Source organism: Aquarana catesbeiana, linkage group LG04 (assembly GCF_042186555.1).
Source record: "Aquarana catesbeiana isolate 2022-GZ linkage group LG04, ASM4218655v1, whole genome shotgun sequence".
NCBI lineage: Eukaryota > Metazoa > Chordata > Amphibia > Anura > Ranidae > Aquarana > Aquarana catesbeiana.
The window spans coordinates 346,061,052-346,085,906 of record NC_133327.1 but is presented as its reverse complement, the minus strand read 5'-3'; the positions used below and the strand labels follow the sequence as shown (position 1 = coordinate 346,085,906).

The following is a 24,855-nucleotide window of genomic DNA, read 5'->3' as shown; positions in this document are numbered from 1 at the left end:
CATCTCACAGATCACTGTTCAATCCATCATCCGAAAATGGAAAGAGTATGGCACAACTGCAAACCTAACAAGACATGGCCGTCCACCTAAACTGACGGGCCAGGCAAGGAGAGCATTAATCAGAGAAGCAGCCAAGAGGCCCATGGTAACTGTGGAGGAGCTGCAGAGATCCACAGCTCAGGTGGGAGAATCTGTCCACAGGATAACTATTAGTTGTGCACTCCACAAATCTTGCCCTTATGGAAGCGTGGCAATAAAAAAGCCATCGTTGAACTAAAGCCATAAGAAGTCCCGTTTGCGAGAAGCCATGTGGGGGATACAGTAAACGTGGAAGAAGGTGCTCTGGTCAGATGAGACAAAAATTGAACTTTTTGGCCTAAAAGCAAAACGCTATGTGTGGCGAGAAACTAACACTGCACATCACCCTGAACACACCATCCCCACCGTGAAACATGGTGGTGGCAGCATCATGTTGTGGGGATACTTTTCTTCAGCAGGGACAGGGAAGCTGGTCAGAGTTGATGGGAAGATGGATGGAGCCAAATACAGGGCAATCTTAATAGAAAACCTGTTAGAGTCTGCAAAAGGCTTGAGACTGGGGCGGAGGTTCACTTTCCAGCAGGACAACAACCCTAAACATACAGCCAGAGCTACAATGGAATGGTTTAGATCCAAGCATAGTCATGTGTTAGAATGACCCAGTCAAAGTCCAGACCTAAATTCAATTGAAAATGACTGTTCACAGACGCTCTCCATCCAATCTGAGCTTGTGCTATTTTGCAGAAGAATGGACAAAAATGTCACTCTTGATGTGCAAAGCTGGTAGAGACATACCCAAAAAGACTTGCAGTGATAGGTGGTTCTACAATGTATTGACTCAGAGGGACTGAATACAAATGCACGCCACACGTTTTACATATTTATTTGTAAAAAAATTTGGAAAACCATTTATGATTTTCCTTCCACTTCACAATTACCGTATATGCTCAAGTATAAGCTGAGTTTTTCAGCACTTTTTTGTGCTGAAAATGCCCCCCTCGGCTTATACTCGAGTCAAGCACTTTTCTGCAGCAGAGAATTACATTTTCCGAACCAACTTTGGGGCCCCGTATCTTGGGGTCACTTGGTGCTAGGAACCCCAAATTGGGTGTGCAAACACAGTGGAACTTACACTACAACATATCCAAAGCTGGTGTTACTAGCCCAAAGTGGGCCTGAGATACGGGTACCAAATTCGGTCCATAAAATGTCATTCTCTGCTGCAGAAAAGTGCTTGACATTTTCCGAACCGAATTTGAGGTCTCGTATCCCGGGGCCGCTTGATGCTAGGAACCCCAAATTTGGTGTGCAAACACAGTGGAACTAGCACTACAACATTTTCAAAGCTGGGGTTACTAGCACTAAGTGGCCCCGAGATACAGGGCCCCAAATCTGTTTGCAAAATGTCATTCTCTGCTGCAGAAGTGCTTGACATTTTCCGAACCGAACTGTAGTGTTAGTTCTACTGTGTTTGCACACCAAATGTGGGCTTCCTAGCACCAAGTGACCCCAAGATACGAGGTCCCAAAGTCGGTCAACTGTGTCCATCTGCAATCTGCAGCAATGTCATTTCGGGACCCTTTGGGTCCAGACACTCCCAAATTTTGGCTGCAGCTAGGGGGCATCTAGGAACCCTTAACTACTGAGTTTGAAGTTCGGGGGACCTATGGCTGCAAATGGGCACAGTGAGGCTGCAAATGGGCATTGTTGACCCTCTTTTAAATCTGAAACTGAATATACACTGGTATAGGGAGTGTGGGAGTCTCAGCCAATCAGGACATTGCACAATGCTGTCGGGACATGCTTACACTGAGTGAGATAACAGAGATGATCTTATCAGTTTGCTGCTGCTCCTTCATTTTCAAATCACAGGCTGAGGTGGGTCCTGGACCAGGTTGTATTACTTAACTGCATTGCAGTTAAGCAGAGAGTTCCAGGGATTGGCTGTGCTGCCTTACCAGGGGTGCTTTACAACACTGGCTAAACAAAATTATAAATCATTTGCAGGTAAAACTGTTCACATACATGTGTTGCAGCAGAGTATATTACTGTTTGCCTACAGTTCAGCTTTAAAGTGGTTGTTATCCTTAGACATGAAATATGAACAAAATATATCCCTCTATAATATGTACTTGTCTCAAGAGTACTAAGTGTCATTTCTGTCTGGTGCTTCATTCCTCGCTATCAGCATGAATCACTTCTGACAAGTTTTCCTGACACCAAGAGAAAAAAGGTGACAAGGGAGGGACCTCCAGCTGATTGAAAGACTCAGTTCTGTTCCTGTGTGCTGTGTGAAGGGGGGTGTGTCTCTTCCCCCTCAATCAGCTCTCAGAACTCTCCTCACTGAGCTCTGCAGAGTGTAATTTCACCTCTTCGCCCTCTTTTTTTCTGAACTCTCAGACAAGCTTTATAAATTCTGGACTTTGAACAGATGTAGAGATGAAATACTGCAGATAAACAGGTACAACTTATATAGGAGGATTAGTTTCATCTCTGTGTATCACCTGAGGCCAGTCACTTAACTGGGTATATGTAAGGGTTTACAACCACTTAAAGAACTCCAGAAAGGTATAAAATGCACATCTGCATTCATTAATAAATCAGTAAGGCCTAACTCTGGGAATTAAATAAAATATTTTACTCCTCCTCACACTGCAAGCTAATTGCTTGCTAACTGTAGGTGTAATACTCCTTGCTCCAGCACTCTCTACAGCTCCCTCTTGTGTGCAGACCCTTGCTGCTCTCACCTAAAATGCAGGGCTACTGGTCCTGCATTGTACTTGTACTTCTTTGTGCGACCGCAGCCCAAAGTGTCTCATAGAAAAAGGCTTCGGGGGACCCATTGCACAGATGGAGGGATCCTGCTAAAGTGAGGAATATGCTAAGTATTACACATTAGTATAGGTACATTAATTTAGCTAAAATCAGCCTCTTCTGCATAGCAGCACTCAGACTGGGAGAAGAAGCCCTGCAAACCTATAAGGTGCTCTGAATGTGACAAGGCATACAAGCGGATTGGAGGAGAAAACAGTTGAGTGAATTCAACAACCTGCTGCTTCTTCAACACTGTCCAGTCAGCAGAGTGGTGTCTACAGTGCAATCCTTAAAGCAGAACTTCACCCAAAAGGGGAAGCTGCACTTGTTTGCACCCTTCCCTCCTCCACTGCCACATTTGACACTTTTTGTTTACAATGGGTTCTGGCAAACCACATCTGCCTGCACCCGCTCTGAATCTCAATGACTCTATCACTGAGCACTGGGGCATGGCTTTAAGCAAGACCTGGTTTTGACAGGTAACCGATTCCACTTCTGATCAGATTGCAATTTCATTTGTGTTGGAGACCGCGCTGGACTGACTGAATCAGTCACTGGTCTTGGATGGGTGGTTGTGTGTGCAAGTAGGAAGGAATCCTTGCTGTAAGTTATGCCAAGTCTTAAGTGATGGTAATAATACCTCTTGGGGTTTGGACTGCTGCCTTTTTGGTACGGCCTTATGGTCGTTTCCACTTGTAGATTTGGAAAAGTAGGAAGGGAGGAGCGCCTGGTGTCCAAAAGAATGCAGACTTGAAAGTAGGTTATAAGGTTTTTATTGGTGTTTGTCAATATTACCAATAAATACCTTTTTTACCTATTTTCAAATCAGCATTCTTTCCTCCGGCTCTTCCCTTCCTACTTTTCCAAGATCCGATTGTCATGACAATCTGATCAGAAGTTTGATCCCACCTGCCCATGTAGCCTTCTGGGACACATCACAGGTTCCAGAAGTCCATGGGACTGTTCACAAAGGGCAGTGCGGCCTGTGCATGCATAGTAGGAAACCCTTAAGTAGGTTTCCCTTACTTATGATGCCGTCGCCTGGACCCGAAGCCAATTGAAGAAACAACTCGGGTGAGGACATCGCTGGATCCCTCAACAGGTTAATTGTCCTTATATTAAAAGTCAGCAGCTACAGTATTTGTAGCATCTGAATTTTAATTTTTTGGGGGGAGACTGGAGCTTTAAGACCTTGTACAGACTAGTGTGCTTATACATATACTCGAGTGAGGGCTGAGTCTTGCCTGCTTGGGATGCACAGGTCTTCTGTGCATCTGCATACAGGCATTCCCATCCATGGTAATTGGGACATTGCACAGACACAGCCACTGCTATCATTTTAACATCCGTGTGATTGTGCGTGCACAGCCCAAACGCAGACAGTGTGAGTTCAGGGACACGTACCTGCACCCACATGGATGTAAAATTAGGAGCAGTAGTTGTGTCCAAGCAGCTGCTGCGCCCCATTTGCCATGAATGGGACTGCCTGCATATGGATACACACCTCTGCATCCCTTTGCAGGGAAAACACAGCCCTCACATGAGTGTACCCTTAAGTATGCACAAGGCCTAATTCTAACAAAGAAAATGGTGTCATCAATCTGACTTTGCTGTGTGGCAGGGCTGTGTAGGCTTCTCAGTAACAAATGACCAGAAATTTAAATACTGTGGTAGGTAAAAAAAAAATCTTCCTTATACATGCTTATCTGCATGTTTAGACATTTTCCCAGAGTTCAGCTTTATGTTACAGCAAACCAAGGTCACTAATGCTAAGATGGTCATGATAAAACTTCCTACAAACATAAGCATAAAAATGCTCTATTTCACGAGTACAATAAGCAGAATGGGATTAAAGAATACTGTTTTACATCATTAGTACTCAGCCCCAGACAGAGAGATAAAGATGGCATCTGATTTGCAATGTATTCATATGTCCCCTGATTACGGCATTCTTTTCCTCTGCTGCAATGCCTGCCAGGTGAACCTCAACACAAGCAGAGAGGCACAGGGGTCTGAGCAAGGTCACAGCTAAAACGGCAGTGTTTGAATACTAATCAGTGATGGGGAAGCAGAGGTCATCGCAGCCTGTCTGCTAGCAGGTAGCTCTGTGCTCTGTGGCAGATGGCAGTCATTATTGACTCTCTACAAAGGCCTTGCTTAAAGCCGTGCCCCAGTGCTCAGTGATAGAGTCATTGAGATTCAGAGCGGGTACAGGCAGATGTGGTTTGCCAGAACCCACTGTAAACAATATGCCAGCAGAATGTAAAAAAAAAAAAAAAAAAGAGGCTGTGTGCGCAAACATGAAGCAGCCCTCATTTAAAAAAAGAAAAAAAAAATTTCAATTATTAACTGTCTGCGCTCAGTAGAGCATGCCATGCAATTAGCAGACACAGCAAGGATATTCTGAGCCAGCTTAAATGTTTCCAAACAGTAAACATAGAAATGTTTTGTAAGAATTACAAAGTGTAACAGGAGTTGACAAGTTCAGTTTAGGTGGTGAATGAAGCTAAAGAGATTCAATGAAAGGGGTTAATCATAGCTGTAGTTGACATGTGGGTTTATGTAATGAAATCGTGCAAAAAAAGCAGTGATAGTATGTACAGTGCAGTAACCCACTATGGCATGCCACACTTTGTCCTTCACCTTTTATATCACAATTTTCATTTATAAATGTATCCAGTTTTAGGTTAGCTTCACAAGCAGACCAAAGCACAAGCACAGTAGGTATCCATGGACCACACTACATTGAACCCCAACATTGTACTGTGCTGCATAAAAAAAATAGATGCAGGCCCGGTTTTCCTTCAGTTTCCATGTGTAAATGTATAGTACGCCTTAATGCAATGAAAGTTAATCCGAAAAATGCTGCATATTAAGATGCATGCAGTAATGCACAGCAACAGAAAATACATACAGTATATGAAGAGAGTCCTAAGACACAAAGGTACACGGTTTATTGAAACCACTGAAGCATCCACATTGTCCATAGCTGCTAATCGAATTACACTGATTAGATTTTTTTGGTGGAACAACAGACATACAGTAATAGGTATCCAGATTTTAAAGAGTGGACACTCTTTCACAAATGCATTAGACAGCCTTTAAAGGTCAACAGGAAAGTATGGAGGGTGGGAGAAGCCAGGATGGAGGCTGCCATCACCACTGGGAAAGTCGTGGAAGCAGAGCAGAAGCATCAATTGGAAAAGTGAAAGGGTGGTGGGAGGAAGGAAGCAGGTCGGAAGCATGAACTGCTAATTGGAAAAGTGTAGGGTAGGAGGAGGAAGGTCGGAATCCTCAATGGCAAATAGGAAAACATTTGGTGTGGGAGGAGGCAGGTCAGAAGCTCCAATTGCCAATAGGGCAATGCAGAGGGTGGTAAAAGCAGGATGGAAGCATCAGTGGCCAATGGAAAAATGTGGGGGGTGGTGAGGAGGCAGGTCAGATGCCTTAATTGCAAATAGGACAGTGAGGAGGTTGGAGAAAGGAGGTCGGAAGCATCAGTGGCCAGAGGTAAAATGTGGAGGGTGGAGGGAGGCAGGTTGGAAGCATGAACTGCTAATTGGAAAAGTGGAGGGTGGGAGGAGGTAGGTCGGAATCCTCAATGGCCAATAGGAAAACATGTCGTGTGGGAGGAGGCAGGTCAGAAGCCTTAATTGCCAATAGGACAATTTGGAGGGTGGAGAAAGCAGGTTGGAAGCATCAGTGGCCTTTGGTAAAATGTGGGGGCTGGGATGAGGCAGGTCAGATGCCTTAATTGCCAATGGGGCAGTGTGGAGGGTGAAAAAAAGGTTAGAAGCATCAATGGCTAATGCAAAAAAATGTGGAAGGTGGGAGGAGGCAGGTCAGAAGCCTTAATTGCCAATAGAAAAGTATGGAGGAAGTGATGAGGGAGGTCAGAAGCATCAATTGTCAATGGGAAAAGTGTAAAGTGGGAGGAAACGGGTTAGAATAGTCAATGGCCAACAGGAAAGTGTGGAGGGTGGGAGGAGGCAGAATGAGAAGTTTCAAGGGCCAAAAAAGGAATGTGTGGAGGGAGGTAGGTTATAAATATGACAAGGAATATGTCTTTCATTACTGTACCTCAGGTTTTGGGAATCCCAAGATACAGTGAAGACAAAAAAAAAAGCTAGAGTGAAGATGATCTAAGAGTACAAATAGGCAACCGGAGGTGATTACAAGCCATAGGAAATAAAAAAAGGAAAAACTTAATCTCTATTTACATTAGTACAGTGTGGTGCCAGTATTTCAAGTATTGTGTTAGTAAATAAAACATGGCTATCCTGTTTGCGACTTGGTCTCTAAGTAAAACCCACTAACAATGTTGTGTCAGTTCTGAAGGTGGGACAATAGTTAGTATACAAACCGGCAGATCATTGAACCCGTGCATGAAGAATAATTTTTGTCTGTGTGGTTTTTCTTTTATTGCAATGTGGTCATATCACATGACCGATAGGGACATCGGACATGTTTAATTCAGATATTTAAAAAATACATCATTTTAACCCCTGTTGTTGTGACTCACCTGGTTGGGATCATATACCATCAGCCTGTTCTGATACTGTGCTGTGTTAGTTACTCCTCCTGAAATAAAAAGTGATTCAGAATGATTTTAAAACCAAATCCACCACAATGGTCCGTATATATCTTCGTCTTTTTATGTACACAGCAAAATGTAACAATACCAATAATATCCTAAAAAAATGATGCATCATACAAAGTGTGTTTTGTGTACTCATTCTCATAGCAGCAGGGACCAACACTGGTGGTTACAACACAAAACAGGAACTGGTGTTTAAAGATGAGGTTTGGTATTTCTTGTGCCCTTGGTAAGTCATTTTTACATAGAGATATTTGTTTCTCATCAGCAATGAAGTACATACATAGATGTTTTAAATAAATAGTTCCTATATTCGGGAGAGCAACACTGAAAACGCAACCCCTATGCCCACTATTGATGAGTCCAGGCCTTTTGATAATATGCCTTTTAACCTGATGATGAAGGCTGCTAAAATCTTGTTTAAAGCAACGGCTAGCAATTCTAAACTTGTGCTGTAGGATGTGTTAAAATGGACCCATAATGAACATGAATGAGTAGGGTGCATGACTGCAAGTTTAAATACTTAAAACAGTATCTTTCTTGCCAAGAATAAAATGGGCATAGCACATGTAATGGTATTTGGGGATCATTTGCACAATGGGCAAATATTGGATCTCTCAAGGTAAGGTCATGTAAAATTATGCTCTGCTGGACTTGTTAATCTAATACAATATGGAACTTATTAAAAATGCATATAAAAAAGAACATCTGGGTAGCAGTGACTATAACATGATTTCATTTTAAAGACAAAATTAAGATGAATAATGCACCTAGACCAGATGGCTTACACCCAAGTGTCCTTAAAGAATTGAGTGCTGGTATTTTGAGGCCATTTTTTTCTCATTTTTAGAGACTCTTTAATGACTAACTTGGTACCAATGGATTGGTGCAAGGCAAATGTAGTTGCAATTTTTTTAAATGGATCAAAGTATTTACCATGTACAGTAACTACAGGCATGTTAGTTTAACCGCTTGACGACCAGCGCACCCTTTGATGTACGTCGTCAGAATGGCGTTGGTAGGCAAAAGGGCGTACAGGTACGTCCCCTTTAAGAAGAGGTGTCGTGCGCGCACGCCCGCCACAGTCTCAGTGACCGTGGGTCCCGCGGACTCGCTGTCCGCCGGGTGCCTGTGATTGTGTCATGGAGAGGTAGAACGGGGAGATGCTTTTGTAAACAAAAAGCTTCTCGGCCTTTTGGCTAAGATCATGTGTAGTATCTGTTCTTATCAGTTGCCAGGAGGTGGCGCTTGCTTCTGTCCCTAATCTACGGCGAGGTGGTATCAGGGATGGCGGAGGCTATGCAAAACCTGCTGGTGTAAAGGTAACCTGGAGCGATTCGTAGCCGAAAGGGAAACCTTCTGATGAGGATGGAGAACTATTGGGTCTTCCCAGAGGGTCGGGTCCCTGGCCTTCTGGCCTAGATTGGGGTATCTCTAGCTCCGGTCAGTTTTTGGGGAGAGAACACGGGCTCCTCTTTCCCACCGGGGGAGCGTTTAGTATTTCCTGAATGTAATTAGGCAGGAGGGATGGGAGCGACGGTGAGGCCTGATGGTAAAGGGCTCTCACCAAGCTTCCAGAACTTCAGGCCTTCCTGGCTGGGGTGGGGGCTGCTGTGGTCTGGATAAGTGGTCAGGGTTGCACGAAAAGCCAGTGGTGAATGTGCCCCTAAGGTGGCAGTTCAGGGGTGTCGTACAGTCACAGTGTTTTAGCACTTGATTTATGGCACCATGGTCACTTCACCACAACACACGTTTTTCGCACCTGCCTCTAGGGCCGAGCCTTTTGGCTAGGACCAGGGGAAATTTTTATTCCTGGCCAGAGGGCCGGCCATTATATTACACAATAGTCACTTTTCACTCTCCCACTTCCTTCTCCCCACTATCTTTTTATTTATCCCCGTGTTTGTCACTTTTTTGTATTTTTTTTGTTTGATGTGTATACACATTTGTCACTAGGTGATGAGTAGGGTGTGGGTCTACTCTGAAAGTCTTGGGAGGGGGTGGACATGGGCCTTCTGGCTTGGTTTGCTCTCTCTTATGGGGTCTCCTTTCGGGGGAGTCCCACCTAGTACTTGGGTGGGTCTGTTTCGGCAGACCTTCCAGAGAACGGGGGTCCGTCTGGTTTCAGCCAGATGGACCCAAGTGAAGTACCTCAATCCCCGTCTGGAGCCTAACGCCCCGGGGGATCAGGGTAAGGTCCTTCCCTAGTGGAGGATCAGTGTAACACCCGTCGCACATTTTTTTGTGTCACTCTTTATGTGTGTGCACTTTTTTTTGGCACCGGGTGGAAGTTTTTGAGTGTTTTGCACTCCACTGGCTTTTCAAAAAAAAAAAAAAATTTCCCCGTTCTGCCTTGTGACAGGACAGAGATCACAGTTCTCTGTCATCGAGAGCAGTGATCACTGTCCTGTGTGTTAAAGCCCAGCCCCCTAACAGTTAGAATCACTCCCTAGGACACACTTAACCCCTTCACTGCCCCCTAGTGGTTAACCCCTTCAACTGAGGAAAAAATTTGTTTTTTTATATATTTTTTGGGGATATTTATTATAGCTCTTTTTTTGTTTATAGCGCAAAAAATAAAAACCACAGAGGCGATCAAATACCACCAAAAGAAAGCTCTATTTGTGGGAAAAAAGGACGTCAATTTTTTTTGGGTACAACGTCGCACGACCGTGCAATTGTCAGTTAAAGCGACACAGTGCCGAATTGCAAAAAATGCTCTGGTCAGGAAGGGGGTAAAATCGGGGCTGAAGTGGTTAACTTCTATAGTTGGGAAGATACTATAGTTTGATAAAGAACCATATAAAAAAGAGTTTTTGTTAGAAAACAATATTATAGGCAATAGAAAGCATGGATTCACGAATAACCAAACTTGTCATCAAATCTGCTTTCTTTTAATGAGTAGGAAATCAAAAACGTACAAAAAGTGGCTGTGGACATAGCATACTTGGACTGCCCAAAAGCATCTGACACAGTTGTTTAAGATAAGGTCTATATAGGCTTAGAAAACTTCATCTGTAAATTTAATAGAATTTTGTCTTAAAGCCTGTATTCAGACATTATATTCTGAATTGTTTGGGGCTGTTAGTGGTGTACCCCAAGGTTCAGTGTTGGGATCCTTCCTTTTTAATCTATTTATAAATAATATAGAGTTTGGAATTTAAGAGTACTATTTCTATGTTTGTATGACACCAAGTTACAAGGTGGAATAATGTCCTTACAAGATGTCCAGCTTATAAGCAGACCCTAATGCACTGTTTGATTGGGCAAATATGCTGCAGATGAGGGTTAATGTTGATGTAAAGTTAAGCACTTGGGAGATAAACAAGATGCATGCATCATACATTATAGGAGGAGAAAATGCAGGGAAGTCAATGGTGGAGAAGTATCCGGGTGTTCTGGTAGATCATAGGCTTAATAGCATGCAATGCCATGCTGCAATTTCCAGAGAGAGATACATAATCATACACAATATAAAGACTTCACCTGGAACCTGCAGTTGAGTTTTGGGAACCAGTTCACAAAAAGAATATTGGGGAACTGGAGAGAGTGAAGACACATGCAAGAAGAAGACCTTAGCTATGAGGAAAGATTATCTGAACTGGGTTTTATTCTCCCTTGTGAAGAGGTGTTTAAGGTGGGATATGATCATCTTGGATAAATATATAAATTGCATATATAGTGAACCTAGTGCAAAGAACAAGGGAACATTCTTTGAAAATAATTTTACCCTCCATATGTGGAAAGTCTTCTTCACAGTAAGGGGTATGAAAACATGGAAAAGACTCTTTCAGGAACTAGTTTTATACAGCTCAGTTCATTTGTGTATTGCCTTAGGGGATCAGTATGGATGTCCCCCCCTATTGGTGCAAATTGGAGAATGCTTTATAAGGGATTTTCTCCTTCCTGTGAAACAATTGTAGGTATAGGGTTCTGTATATGGAGGTTTTCACTATATTTGTTATTTTTTTTAAGGATATATTTATTTTTCTGCTCATAATCTGATAATCATCTGGAATCAGTAATGCAGTGCCTAGTCCTTAAGTGTGTTATTTTCAGTATAATTATTGCAGATTTTTCAACAGAACCTTACACTAAAAGGTTAATGTTCTGCTGTTTGAAAAAGATCTTTTACAGTATGCTCCACATGTACAGCAATACAGATCTATAAGGCTCAGATAATTTGCAAACCATACACTCTCCTCATTACCTACTTCACTGGTTGCATACGGCATGCACTGGCTGATATTAATAGGGGAGAAAGTAATTACCAACTCTCTGGGGAAACATGCTTTAGTGTTTTGGCTTTTCAGTGATCACATTTACACTTCTTGCAAAATATGTGTTTCTTGGCAAGTGCTGAAGCTGACATTTAGTAAAAACATTTAATAGGGATACAGAACCATACACATTAGGTATGTGTAATGTGGTATGTTCCATTCACAGCCCTGAGAAAGATACTGCCCTGAGTGGCTGTCTTCCAGCACTGTAAAGGTTAACATCAGCTGCTCCTAATCAGGAAAGTTGCACTGCTCACCCATCCCCTCCTGCTTCTTTGCCTGTTAACGGAACTAGTCTTACTACACTACCATGATACATCGAATTCTGTGAATGAAGGAGTTTTGAAAGACAGGCTCTCCCCATTATGTGCTGCACCTGATGTCACATGCTGCCTGTCATGGACAGCGTCATGAGCCAGTGGGGGTATAAAGAGGAGATCAGAGGTGCAGCACAATCTGAATATCGAGGATCACAGGTGTTTTCTTGACCCTCCTGATAAACTATTTTATGGCATTAAAATGTAAAGCCTATTTGGCATTAAAAATTAAAGCCTATTTGATAGGATTCTAATCTAAACGCAATTTTTTATTGTCTATTAATTTTTTTCTCTGCCTTATACTGGGGGATGGTTCCTTTGTCTTTTCACCCTGTATATACTTGGTGGGGAGGTTGGTTAGAGCTGTCACTTTAAATATGTTATGTTGATTTTTATCTTTGTTGTGTCCAGAATCAGAGTTCCATGAGTACTTGGAGGCTAACACCCTGGCATGCCTTGTGGGGGTGGGTGGTGGTAGATGGGGACCCATGCGCTGGAGCTGAACCCCTTTGGTAGTAGGATGCCGTCGCTGTCCCTTGGCAGTGCTGTGTGCATGCTCTTGGCACCCAGGGGTAGCTGGTGGCTGATTGGGCTCAGCTCTTTCTGTGATCCTGATGGATGTCTATGGCGCATGCACTTGTGCATGTGCGGTCGCTTCCTCTGGACCGCCGCGGCCATCTTGGAAGCACCCAGATGCCTAGGGTGTTCTGAGAACAGATTCACCACCTGTGCCCCATCATGGGGGCTATATTAGTAAGGGACTACATTGGCCCATTATACAACATTGAATCCAAATTTTTAATGATCTTTCAGGGCAACTAGTATATACTTTTATATTATGTATGTTTGAACAGGATTCTTTTGTGTAATCTGCAGGCAGACAGGAAAGCCTCTTACCTATCTATATGTTGTTGACGCACATGCTAAATGTATCTTTCTTTATTGTACATCCTGGGACACAGAGCCATAGTTATTAACCTAATGGGTACATAGGCACCTTCAGGTGTTGGACACTGGTATACCCATACAGGAAGTTCACTCCCCTATATAACCCCTCCTCCTTCCAGGAGTACCTCAGTTTTTTCGCCAGTGTCTAAGGTGTTGGTCACGAGTGAAGATGTGCTCTGAAGAGCTCCAAGCTGGAGGGATCCCATGCTGGATTTAAACAGCCTCCATAGACCGGATCCATCCAAAGTGCCACTAAGGCCAAGGTGGATGGTACCCGGGCCTCGCATAAGAAGATGAGGTTTTGCCTGTAACGCCTCGTTGTAGGGCTGAACCCCAGGACCCAGTACTTTTTTGGTCATGCTACATAACCTAAAGTTTTACTGAGGGGTGCTATACAGGTCCAAGGCAGTGGACCCCCTATAATAGGGACCCAGTCCTTGAAGGTTTGCTAACGCAGCCCGCCGTGATGGGTGAAGTTTGGATCTGTCTGTTACAGCAGTATCCTGCAGCGAGGAAAAGGTAAGGGAAGAAGCCTAGGAACTGTAAAAAGTCCACCTATGCTTTTTTTCTTACATAAGTAAAAATGTTGTCATGCCTAAAGTCTCCACTACAGGGAGTAAATGCATACCTTAGTACGTTGCTTCTCAGTCAGCTCAAAAGTCCCAGCTAAACAGCACGTGTGTGGTCTCAGCAAGCCAGGGGGATCATCATCTAGAACATTTCCTCCCTGGGAGAGGGAGGTACAACTGTAGCTTGTATTTCCTCCCCTCACTCCCCCCCTCAGGGGGTGCGGTGGCGACAGCGGCTTTTCATTTAGAGTTTATTCTATTCCCCACAGAAAGTTTTTAAACTTCCCACCTCCCAGCCCTCCCTTGCCTCCCCTCTCTCGCTCAAGGAGCGTATCAATGCTGTTCACGCATGTGCGGACTAGGGCTAATTAAAACAGAGGGGGACTTGATTGACAGAGGGGGCGTGGCTTACAGGCGTGGCTAAAGCGCGGCTCCATGTGTGGGACGTAAGTACACAAGGAGCACGCAGCGCAGGCGCTGGGGACAGAGCCAGACGCTCACAGCTCACAGCTGCAGAAGACACACAGGACACAAGAGCGCTGGGGGCACGTAAGGGATGCAGGCATTTCCAGTACAGGAAATAACATTGATAACAACTAAAGCTGAACTTTATTAGCATTGTCTTTTGCTAAACTATTTTGCTCAGTGAGTTGTGCATTTACTTTGTGCCTCTGTTTTTTTGTGCTCAGCACTATGGCTCCCAAAAAAGACACCCCAAAGGTACCAAAAATTCCACCCCCAGGCGCTGGGAACTCCAGTCGTGTCTCCACACTGTCATCCTCGCCTGAGATACCAGATATGGCAAGCCAGGGTGAGTCATTGGGACCAATTGGTGGTGCAACTGCTTCTCACATTTCAGCCCCTGTATACGTGACTGCAGATGTGTTTTCCTCCGCCCTGCAGGGCCTAGAAGTAAGATTAGCGAAGATTTAGAAGATTTAGAAGATTAGAAGATTTAATCGCATCCGCTATCCAAAAGGATAGGAAGCGTGTTAGATCCTCCTCCCCCACCTCAGACCCCTTACCAAGGGAACAGTGGGTAGAGGATGAGGGGTTACCCTCAGGTGATCAGGAAGAAGGGCAAACTGATTGCTCCTCTGCAGAGGAAACAATGGTACATGAACCTTTTTCAGCCCCTAAGGGACTCGTTTAGACAGCCCCGCGCTTTGGCCAAACTACCAAAGGCGCTATGTTTTGCCATAGATGCCATGAAAGATTCTATTCACCAGGCGTCCTGCCTTGCGCTTGTGCTAGTACACATGTGTAGGACCCTGTGGTTAACAAATTGGTCAGCCGAAGTACCTTGCAAAAGGCTTCTGACTAGATTCCCTTTTCATGGGGATCTACTATTTGGGGAGAATTTGGACAAATACATCTAAACAATTTCTAGTGGGAAGAGTACTATTTTGCCAGTCAAAAGAAAGTATAAACGCCCTTCATTTAAACTGACTCTTTCCCGTCCATCAGGGTCATCCGCCTCTAGGCAGTGGCGATGGCCTCCACTGTTAGACTGTAGAGGAAAGCCTCATGGTCAGGCACAGAAGTAGACCTGGGGCCGGAAATCTGCAAAGCAGAATACTAAAGCCTCATTATGAAGAGGCGCCCCCCCTAGCCAGAGTGGGGGGAAGACTCCTGCAATACTCAGAAGTCTGGCAAGAGGAAATTCAGGACAGATGGGTCATCTCCACGGTGTCTCTAGGATACAAACTAGAATTTCGGGAGTTTCCACCGTCTCGTTTTCTGAGATCAAACGTTCACAAAGATCCAGGGAAAAGGCAATCTCTGTTTCTGGCATTAGACTGATTACTAGCTCAGGGGGTGATCATACAGATCCCCACAGAAGAGCAAGGTTTGGGGTTTTATTCAAACATCTTTACGGGACCAAAACCGAATGGAGAAGTCAGACCCATTCTAGTTCTAAAGAATTTAAATCAGTTCCCGAAGATCTGCTCGTTTCGCATGGAGTCGATCAGGTCAGTAGTTTCTACCCTACAAGGAAGAGAACTTCTGGAGTCTATCGACATCAGGGATGCATATCCTAATGTCCCTATATTTCCCGCTCACCAAAGGTTTCTGCGGTTCGAAGTAGAACAGCAGCACTTTCAGTTTGTAGCCTTGCCCTTCGGGCTAGCCACAGCACCCCGGGTGTTCACAAAAGTACTGGCCCCACATCTAGCCAGGTAAGGGCACAGGGCATAACAATCTTGGCGTACCTAGACGATCTGTTGCTAATAGGCCAATCGGTGGCTCATTTGGAGCAAAGTGTATGCATTACAACCAATTACCTGAAAAGTCTGGGTTGGATTCTCAACCTAGAGAAGTCTTCCTTAAAAATGCTAAAAAAGCTAGAATGTTTGGGTCTGATCATAGATACAGCCCAGAAAAAGGTGTTCTTGCCTCAGGCAAAAATCAACTCCATAAGAGAGTTGGTGCGGATGGTCAGTTCGAAAGGAGATCCCTCCATTCGCCTTTGCAAGAGGTTGTTAGAAAAGATGGTGGCTTCATTCGTAGCAGTTCCCTATGCCCAGTTCCATTCAAGACTTTGCAAAACAGTATTCTATCTGCTTGGAACAAAACAATCCAAGCTTCAGACTTGCCAATGCGGCTGTCCCTAAGGGTGTCCCAAAGCCTCAATTGGTGGTTACTAACCCAGAATCTGCTGAAAGGAAAATCCTTCAGACCAGTTATCTGGAAAGTGATAACGACAGACGCCAGCCTTTCAGGCTGGGGAGCAGTACTAGAGAAGACAACTGTCCAGGGACAGTGGTCAAGAACCGAAAGAGCCTTGCCCATCAATATCCTAGAGATTCGAACTTTGCGTCTGGCTCTGAAGGCCTGAACTTCCAGGTTACGGGATTGTCCTGTCAGGATCCAATCCGACAATGCCACAGCGATGGCCTATATCAATCACCAAGGGGGCACCAAGAGCCTTGCAGCGCAGACAGAGGTGAACCATATTCTAATTTGGGCAGAAAGGAATGTTCCATGCCTGTCGGCAGTCACGATTCCGGAGGAGTAGAGAATTGGCAGGCGGACTACCTGAGTCACCAGCAGTTATTCCCAGGGGAATTGTCTCTTCACCCTGACATTTTTCGGGCTGTTTGCCAAAGATGGGGGACTTCGGATGTAGATCTTCTAGCGTCCAGATTCAACATGAAGTTAGTCAACTTTGTGTCCAGGACAAGGGATCCACTTGCATGCGGAATAGATGCATTGGTGACCCCGTGGGATCAGTTCTCACTGATCTATGCATTTCCCCCTATTCAGTTGCTGCCTCAAATTCTTTGCAGGATCAAGCTGGAAAGAAAGCCGGTAATTCTGGTAGCACCAGCATGGCCCAGAAGGTCATGGTATGCAGAAATCATAAACATGGCAGTGGGGGATCCATGGTCCCTTCCACTATGGCCAGACCTACTCTCACAGGGGCCGATATACCATCCTACCTTACGAACGCTAAATTTTAACGGCTTGGCTATTGAAACCCACATTCTGAAGAAACGTGGGCTTTCTGGGTCAGTTATCTCTACTTTAATTAATGCAAGGAAGCCAGCTTCCAGAACTATATATTATAGAGTCTGGAGGGCTTATGTTTCCTGGTGTAAATCCAAGGGTTGGCACCCTCAGAGATATATCATAGGCAGAATTCTTGCCTTTCTACAATTAGGGGTAGAGATGAAGTTGGCCTTGAGTACTATTAAAGGCCAGGTCTCAGCTTTACCGGTCTTATTTCAAAGACCGCTTGCTACACATTCTTTAGTCGGGGGTTTTATGCAAGGGGTGATGCGGATTAATCCGCCAGTTAGATCACCTTTGAACCCTTGGGACTTGAACTTAGTTTTGTCAGTGTTACGAAAACAGCCATTTGAACCGATACAGCATATTCCTAGTCCTTCTGACAAGGAAGCTGGTGTTCTTTGTTGCTATATCCTCAGCAAGGAGGGTTTCGGAATTGGCTGCTCTTTCTTGTAAAGAGCCATACTTGATTATTCATGAGGACAGAGTGGTGTTACGCCCTCGTCCAGATTTTTTGCCAAAAGTGGTCTCAGGTTTTCACCTGAATCAAGATATTGTCCTGCCATCGTTTTTTCCAAAACCATGTTCCAGGGAGGAAAAGTCACTACATTGTCTTGATGTGGTGAGAGCGGTCAAAGTCTATTTAAAGGCGACTGCTCAGATTCGGAAGACTGATGTCTTATTTATTCTGCCAGAGGGTCCAAAAAAAGGACAGGCAGCATCAAAATCCACTGTCGCTAAGTGGATTCAGCAAGTTATAATTCAGACTTATGATTTAAGGGATAAGATTCCCCCTTTTCAAGTCAAGGCGCACTCTATCAGGTCGGTTAGTGCTTCTTGGGCAGTGCGTCACCAGGCCTCCATGGCTCAGATCTGTAAGGCCGCAACTTGGTCTTCAGTACATTCACCAAATTTTATCAGGTGGATGTAAGGAGGCATGAGGATATCGCCTTCGGGCGCAGTGTGCTGCAGGCAGCAGTATAAGTCCTCATGTCTGGGGGTACCCTGCGGGTTGTCTCTCCCTCCCCTAAAATAGCATTGCTATGGGATGTCCATTAAGTTAATAACTATGGCTCTGTGTCCCATGATGTACGATAAAGAAAATAGGATTTTTATAACAGCTTACCTGTAAAATCCTTTTCTTGGAGTACATCATGGGACACAGAGGCCCCTCCCCTCTTTTTGGGGTTTAGATATATTGCTTTGCTACAAAAATTGAGGTACTCCTGGAAGGAGGAGGGGTTATATATTATTATTATTATACAGGATTTATATAGCGCTAACAGTTTATGCAGCGATTTACAATTTAAAAGGGAGACAATACAGTTATAATACAATAACATACAAGAGGATTAAGAGGGCCCTGTTCAGAAGAGCTTACAATCTAATAGGGTGGGGCAGGTGGTACAAAAAGTTGTAACTGTGGGGAATGAGCTGGTGGAAGTGGTAGGAGATTAGTTGGAGATGTGATAGGCTTTCCTGAAGAGATGAGTTTTCAGGGATCGCCTGAAGGTAGCAAGAGTAGGGGATAGCCGGATAGATGGAGGTAGTGAGTTCCAGAGGATGGGAGAGGCTCTGGAGAAATCCTGGAGACGAGCATGGGAGGAGGAGATGGGAGAGCTTGAAAGCAGGAGAAGAGCGGAGAGGTCAATTTTGGTGATATTTGAAGACAAGATTAGTGATGAAGCTCGGGGCAGAGTTGTGAATGGCTTTGTATGTTGTGGTTAGTATTTTGAATTTAATTCGCTGGGTGATTGGGAGCCAGTGTAGGGATTGGAGTAGAGGGTTGGCAGACACCTAGTGGTTGGTAAGGTGGATAAGTCTGGCAGCAGCTTTCATGATAGACTGAAGAGGGGATAGCCTATGGAGAGGTAGGCCAAGGAGAAGGGAGTTGCAATAGTCAAGGCGAGAGATAACAAGGGAGTGAATGAGGAGCTTAGTGGTTTCATTTGTTAAAAAGGGGCGAATTTTAGAGATATTACGGAGGTGAATTCTACAAACTTTTGACAACGATTGGATTTGAGGCTGAAATGACAAGTCAGAGTCTAGGATTACACCTAGTACCCTGGCGTGAGGGGAGGGCCTGATGGTTGCATTGTTGATTTTGATGGAAAAGTCATGGAGGGGGGCAATATTAATAGCTCAGTTTTGGAGAGATTTAATTTAAGGAAGTGGTGCGACATCCATGCTGATATGTCAGTTAGTAAGTTAGTAATGCGAGAGGAGACTGAAGGAGTGAGGTGAGGAGTAGACAGATAGATTTGGGTGTCATCAGCGTATAAGTGGTATTGGAAGCCGTGGGCGGTTATTAAGCAACCAAGGGAGGAGGTGTAGATAGTGAAGAGAAGGGGTCCAAGAACCGAGCCTTGGGGGACCCCCACAGAAAGGGGCAATGGAGATGAGGAGACAGAGTTGTAGGTGACACTGAAGGAGCGCTGTAATAAATAGGCAGAGAAACAGGATAGAGCAGAATCTCAGGGGCTGTAGTTTATTGAGAAGGAGTGGGTGGTCAACAGTATCAAAGGCCGCAGAGAGGTCAAGTAGTAGGAGTATGGAGTACTGGCTGTTGGTTTTAGCAGTTAGTAAATCATTAGTGAGTTTTAGTAAGGCAGTTTCCATCGAGTGCTGCGAGCGAAAGCCAGACTGTAAGGGGTCAAGAAGGTTATTTTCACTGAGGTAGGAGCTAAGACGGTTGTAGACTAAGTGTTCTAGAAGTTTAGAGGTGAATGGGAGCAATGAGATGGGTCTTAAGTTGTTCAGGTTGGTAGGGTCCAGTGAGGGCTTTTTAAGAATGGGAGTGATCTGCGCATGTTTTTAAAGGGGAGGGAAAGATGCCACTCGAGAGGGAGAGATTGAAGATGTGGGTGAGGGAGCATAGGATAGAAGAAGAGGGTGACCGTAGTAGTTGTGAGGGAACAGGATCCAAGGGACAATTGGTTAGGTGGGCATCCGAGAAAATTTTTGTAACCTCTTCAATAGTAGCCAATTCAAAAGAGGAGAGTGTTGAATGTGCTGCTAGGCAGGTTATGTTGGGTGGAGAAGATGTACGCACAGTGGAGATGTCCTCATGAATTGCATCGATCTTGTCTTTGAAGTGATTGGCAATCTCTTGGGCAGTGAGTGAGTTAGTGGGTAGAGGGGGTGGGGGAAGAAGCAGAAAGTTAAAGGTTGAGAAGAGCCGACGGGGACTGGATGACAAGGAATTAATATGGAGGCATGGGGGCATGAATTGTATTTTAGAAGGGCAGATTTATATAGGGTGAAGTCTTGCAGGCATTTGGTTTTACGCCACAGTCGTTCCAGAGCACGGCAATGTCTCTTGAGATTTCTAGTGTTGTCAGTTTGCCAGGGTTGTAACGGCACGGGGCCTGATTCTGCGTGTGATTAGAGGAGCAAGTGCATCTAGTGATGACGATAGTGAACTGTTGTAGACAGAGATGGCCAGGTCAGGACAGGACAGGGGAGAGATTATGTCATATAGGTGGTCAGTAGCAGAACAGAGAAGAGAAGGGTTAAAGTGGCGAAAGTTTCTAGCAGCAAACAAGTAATTGTTTGCTGCTTGGAGGAATGGGTGGTTGAAGGCAAGGATACAGTGAAAGTAATGAGGTTGTGATTAGAGAGATAGGGAAGTGAACTTCCTGTATTGGGTATACCAGTGTCCATCACCTGAAGGTGCCTATATACCCATTAAGTTAATAACTATGGCTCTGTGTCCCATGATGTACTCCAAGAAAAGCATTTTACAGGTAAGCTGTTATAAAAATCTTATTATTCCTATTGTACCCTGTTTATTTAGTAGTGATAAACATGCTGTGTTGAGCACCATTACTCCCCTTTTTTTATATGGAATACAATCTGTTAGCTAAGGATGCGGGGAGCAAGACACCACATCCCAATAGATAGGAACTACATAGAAACAATTTGAATAGGGACTTTTAAGGTGTCTGACTCAATGTAATACACTAGAACATATTTTAAAATATAACAAATTTTATTTCATACATTAAAAAAGATATCACAATCTTCTTCAAAATATACTGTATTTGCTCGACATGTTTCGCCAAGATGTGGCTTCTTCAGGAACCCTTATATTTAATTTTACAGAATGTTCACTGCAAACAGAGAAAATACACATTAGACATAATAAACGATGGGGCTAAATGCCCCTATTAATTCATTTTACAGAACAATTGGTTACATTGGATCATCTAAGACCATTCTTACCCCGAAAATCCTTCAGGTCAGTATACAAGTACACCAGGACCACAAGACTACCATCTGTATCAGTGTGTGACAGGAGGACCAAAATGCCAAAAAGTATCTAAAAAAGTAAAATAAATAAATATATATGCCACATGTGAACATGTTTGTAGCACATATGCTCACCATGTCATTCTTGAGTGCTGAAATGACATACAAGACCACTAAAGAGTCTCTGCATTTAAAAAAGCAATGTGTTCATCTCAATTACCCATGAAAATACAAAGCAGTGTCTGCTAAGAAGAAAAAGTGTATTATGTCTAATGTGTATTTTCTCTGTTTGCAGTGAACATGCTGTACAATTAAATATAAGGTCTCCTGAAGAAGCCATATCTTGGCGAAAAATAGAAAGTATATAAATGAGACAGGGCTGCATAAATCATAAAACAGAATAATACAAAATGAAAATCAGAAAATTGTGTACAGTATAAGTGCTCTAAAAAAAGTCCAATAATAATTATTTGTAAATTATATTTCTTCCACTGGCATACAGGAAGATGTGACGTTTTTCCTTGCTTCAAACAACCTCCATATCCATAGTGCTCCCGCCACCACATGCAATGCTCGCTCACCTCCTTGAAAGACCCTGCAAGGGGTCTAAACACGCCTTGCACACAGTACAACTATCCCTTCAGGAATAATCCTCACTGGTCCTTAGCAATCTCTGTTGGACTCTCAAAGGACAAGTAGTATTCTATATCAGGTAGATTCCTTCCACTAAATGAGTTTAAACTTGAATCCAGACTGGCTGCCGGTAATTCCACAGATACATCGAAAAAAAACAAAAAGTGCCTCCAATAGTGCAGTATCCAAGGGATTAAGAACTGAACCTTACCATCCCAGCTAGTCAACTCACATTTATTAAAAAGTTTAAAAGCATTGGTACAAAATTCATCAGAATGGTCTCACTTATTGCAACAAGGTTCCACCGCCAGGCTCCACCTCTACTAGTTAGCCCGCATGTCCCCCAGCAGCACCCATTTTGCCTCAGAACATATTCCCCACCACAGCCCCAAATCCCCCCTCGCCACTGACATCTCTCCCGTACAATTCACAAAAAATAATAATCAGTGTCAGCCCGACCATATTTTTGCTGGCGGAACCACAGTACACACCCCGAAGCATGACTGCATTACCCTATGTACACCACTGGGTAGACAAGCTTTGCTAATGTGACCTCTTTTTCCTCCTCCCCTCCTCTACCCTCTCTTCCCTCTACTCCTCCCCTTCTTCCTTCACCTCTTAATCCTTCTCATCCCCCTTCTACTTCTTCAATGTGATTATGGCATGAGGAGAGGTTATGGGGAGCTGAATTTGTTTCACCCTGCCAGTGGTTCATTGTGCAAGAGGTAGTGAAGTGGCTGAAAGCCTTTCTCTTTTTACTCCTCCCAGGTTCAAATGTCAAATGTCACTTGTCTTCAATGTTGCTAATGTGCCCCTTTCTTCCAGCTTCTCCTCTTTTTGCTAAACCCTGCAAACTGGCTATGAGATGTCATCAAACTTATAGAGGCCACTGCAACCTCCAGGGCTGGTCCACAGAGCTCTGCAGTCTGGGAATTTGCTGCTTCAGCATAAGAAAAAAATGTCCCTGAATTACCATTATGTCTAGTGTCCTAAAATCAGCTTGACAAATCTGCTGGCTTTACAGCCAATCCCTTTCTAGCTCATAGAATCACTCCCTTCCGCAAGATTATGGCCTACACAACACAACACAAGCAGGTACCTAATGGCAATTATTTTGCCCAGAAGGCCATCCTTGCTCTTTACCAGCATGTGGAATGCAATGAGGCAGAAGAGCAAAACAAGGAGAAGGAGAGTTGGGTGCTTTCAGTGAGGAGAAGGAAGACACGGTCTAGGCTTCAAGGGGCATGTGTTATGCCTCCCATACATGGATAGGGTGAGATTGGAAGGGGACCCCATGTCCTCAGCTGCCAGGATTTGGGTAATCAAAGTGTAGGACCACTATTGGGTGGCCACACTCTTGGATCCCCAATACAAGAGTAAATGGATGATTTGCTGCCACCATCCCAAAAGAAGCCCAAAATGTGGCATTTTGCAGTAAAAATCTCTTTGCTGCAATTCCTCATGGTTGCAGGATGCCCTCTGATGACCAACATGCCTCCAATTCTCTCAACCCTGAATGGAGGTTTTTTAAACCACAGGCCCAGCTGCAGACCGCTTTCACAAGCAGCCCTTGAAAAAGGTTGTGTTCTGCTTGTGGCAGGTTGCAGAGAAATGTGTTCACTTGTAGTCTGTTTTATCTGATGAGTTGTTGGGCATAACTGGCATAACTTGCTCCGTAAGCAAAGGGAATAACAGGTGTTCATGGAACAGTGGAAGGAAGGACTAACATGCAATTAAGTTTCAAAAAGGTTTTGATGTGATCAAACAAGAAAACATTAACTGCAACTCATCCCATATTTGTTGTAAACTGGCTTGTGCCTCCAAAGTAGAAAAACACTTGCTCAGCAGTAGTAACAGTCCCTAAGCACTAGGTGCTGGATCACACCTGTCAGTACCGCAGGAGTTAATGTTTGTAATGTGTCAGTCTGGCTGCTTCACTGAAGTGAGGTAGATGACATAAGCTTATTAAAACTATTTATGCTATCTGGACTGCCGTTGTAGAGTGTGGCACAATGTGATCAAATACTCATTTACAGTATGCAAAATGCTCTGACCTAGGGGCAAACTGTTATGCAGTTACCCTATATGCTATTAATAACACTATTGCAAAATGTGGTCTATTGTGGCTGTACTCCAATTTGTGAGAGCACCACTGTACCTTTATAGTGTGAGTGCTACTGATTTCTTTGACTTGCTTGTGTTCGAAGGCGTTTCCTGCCCTGGTCAAGCAAATATTGGCAGGGGTGGCACTGCAGATTGAGTAAAAACAATGGCAACTGTGAAGAGGGGCCAAATTGGTATTTGTGGGGGCCACTGCATTTGGTGGGAGTCTCTTTTTAATCAATCTTCATAAACCTTTTTCCTGTGAGATGCACTCAAGGGAAAAAAGGGGAAGGACAGGAAGCAGCAAAAATTTTACAGGCCATAGGATTCCGCTCTTCCCCAGATAGAAGCCTTGACATTCACATCAACACCCTAATGTTTTTAGTAGCAACCTTATTGTGCCAGGTTTCTGTAGCAGAATAAAAAGATATTCCCAAACACCTCATGTGTCAAGCACTTGTATGCCAGCCTAGCACTCTTTCACTTTCCATTTTGGGAGGTCTTGTAAAAAAAATTGCTGCCAGCATCAATTAGGAAATATTACCTTTTAAAAGTACATGCATCCTGTTATCACTGTAGTGTAAGTGGACAGGGGCCAGCTGCAAAGAGGTTGCAGGTCATTAGCAGTACTGAGATGGAAAAAAAAATTAAAATCTTTTCCCTTCCCCTACCCCCCAGATTTTCCAAGATACACTGCATTTTGATAACTACAGTACATGACATTCAGTAATTGTTTGCATCTACTTTAACAAACCTGCCAGTGCCTACAAGCCATGCACTAATCTATCCCT

At 44.0% G+C, this 24,855-nt stretch overlaps 1 protein-coding gene and 1 non-coding gene across 3 annotated transcripts in view; one reads left to right on the top strand and one right to left on the bottom strand.

The window, feature by feature from the left end:
* Positions 1-24,855, bottom strand: part of KLHL32 (kelch like family member 32) — a 318,383-nt gene that overhangs the window by 42,729 nt on the left and 250,799 nt on the right. For both annotated transcript variants that reach the window (XM_073626973.1, XM_073626974.1), the window contains one exon: positions 7,376-7,434. In XM_073626973.1, coding sequence (XP_073483074.1) covers positions 7,376-7,434 — 59 coding nt within the window. The remainder of the gene's footprint in view (positions 1-7,375; positions 7,435-24,855) is intronic.
* Positions 8,630-8,811, top strand: LOC141141952 (U2 spliceosomal RNA). Its single transcript, XR_012244277.1, has one exon. It is a non-coding gene; the product is annotated as a U2 spliceosomal RNA (small nuclear RNA).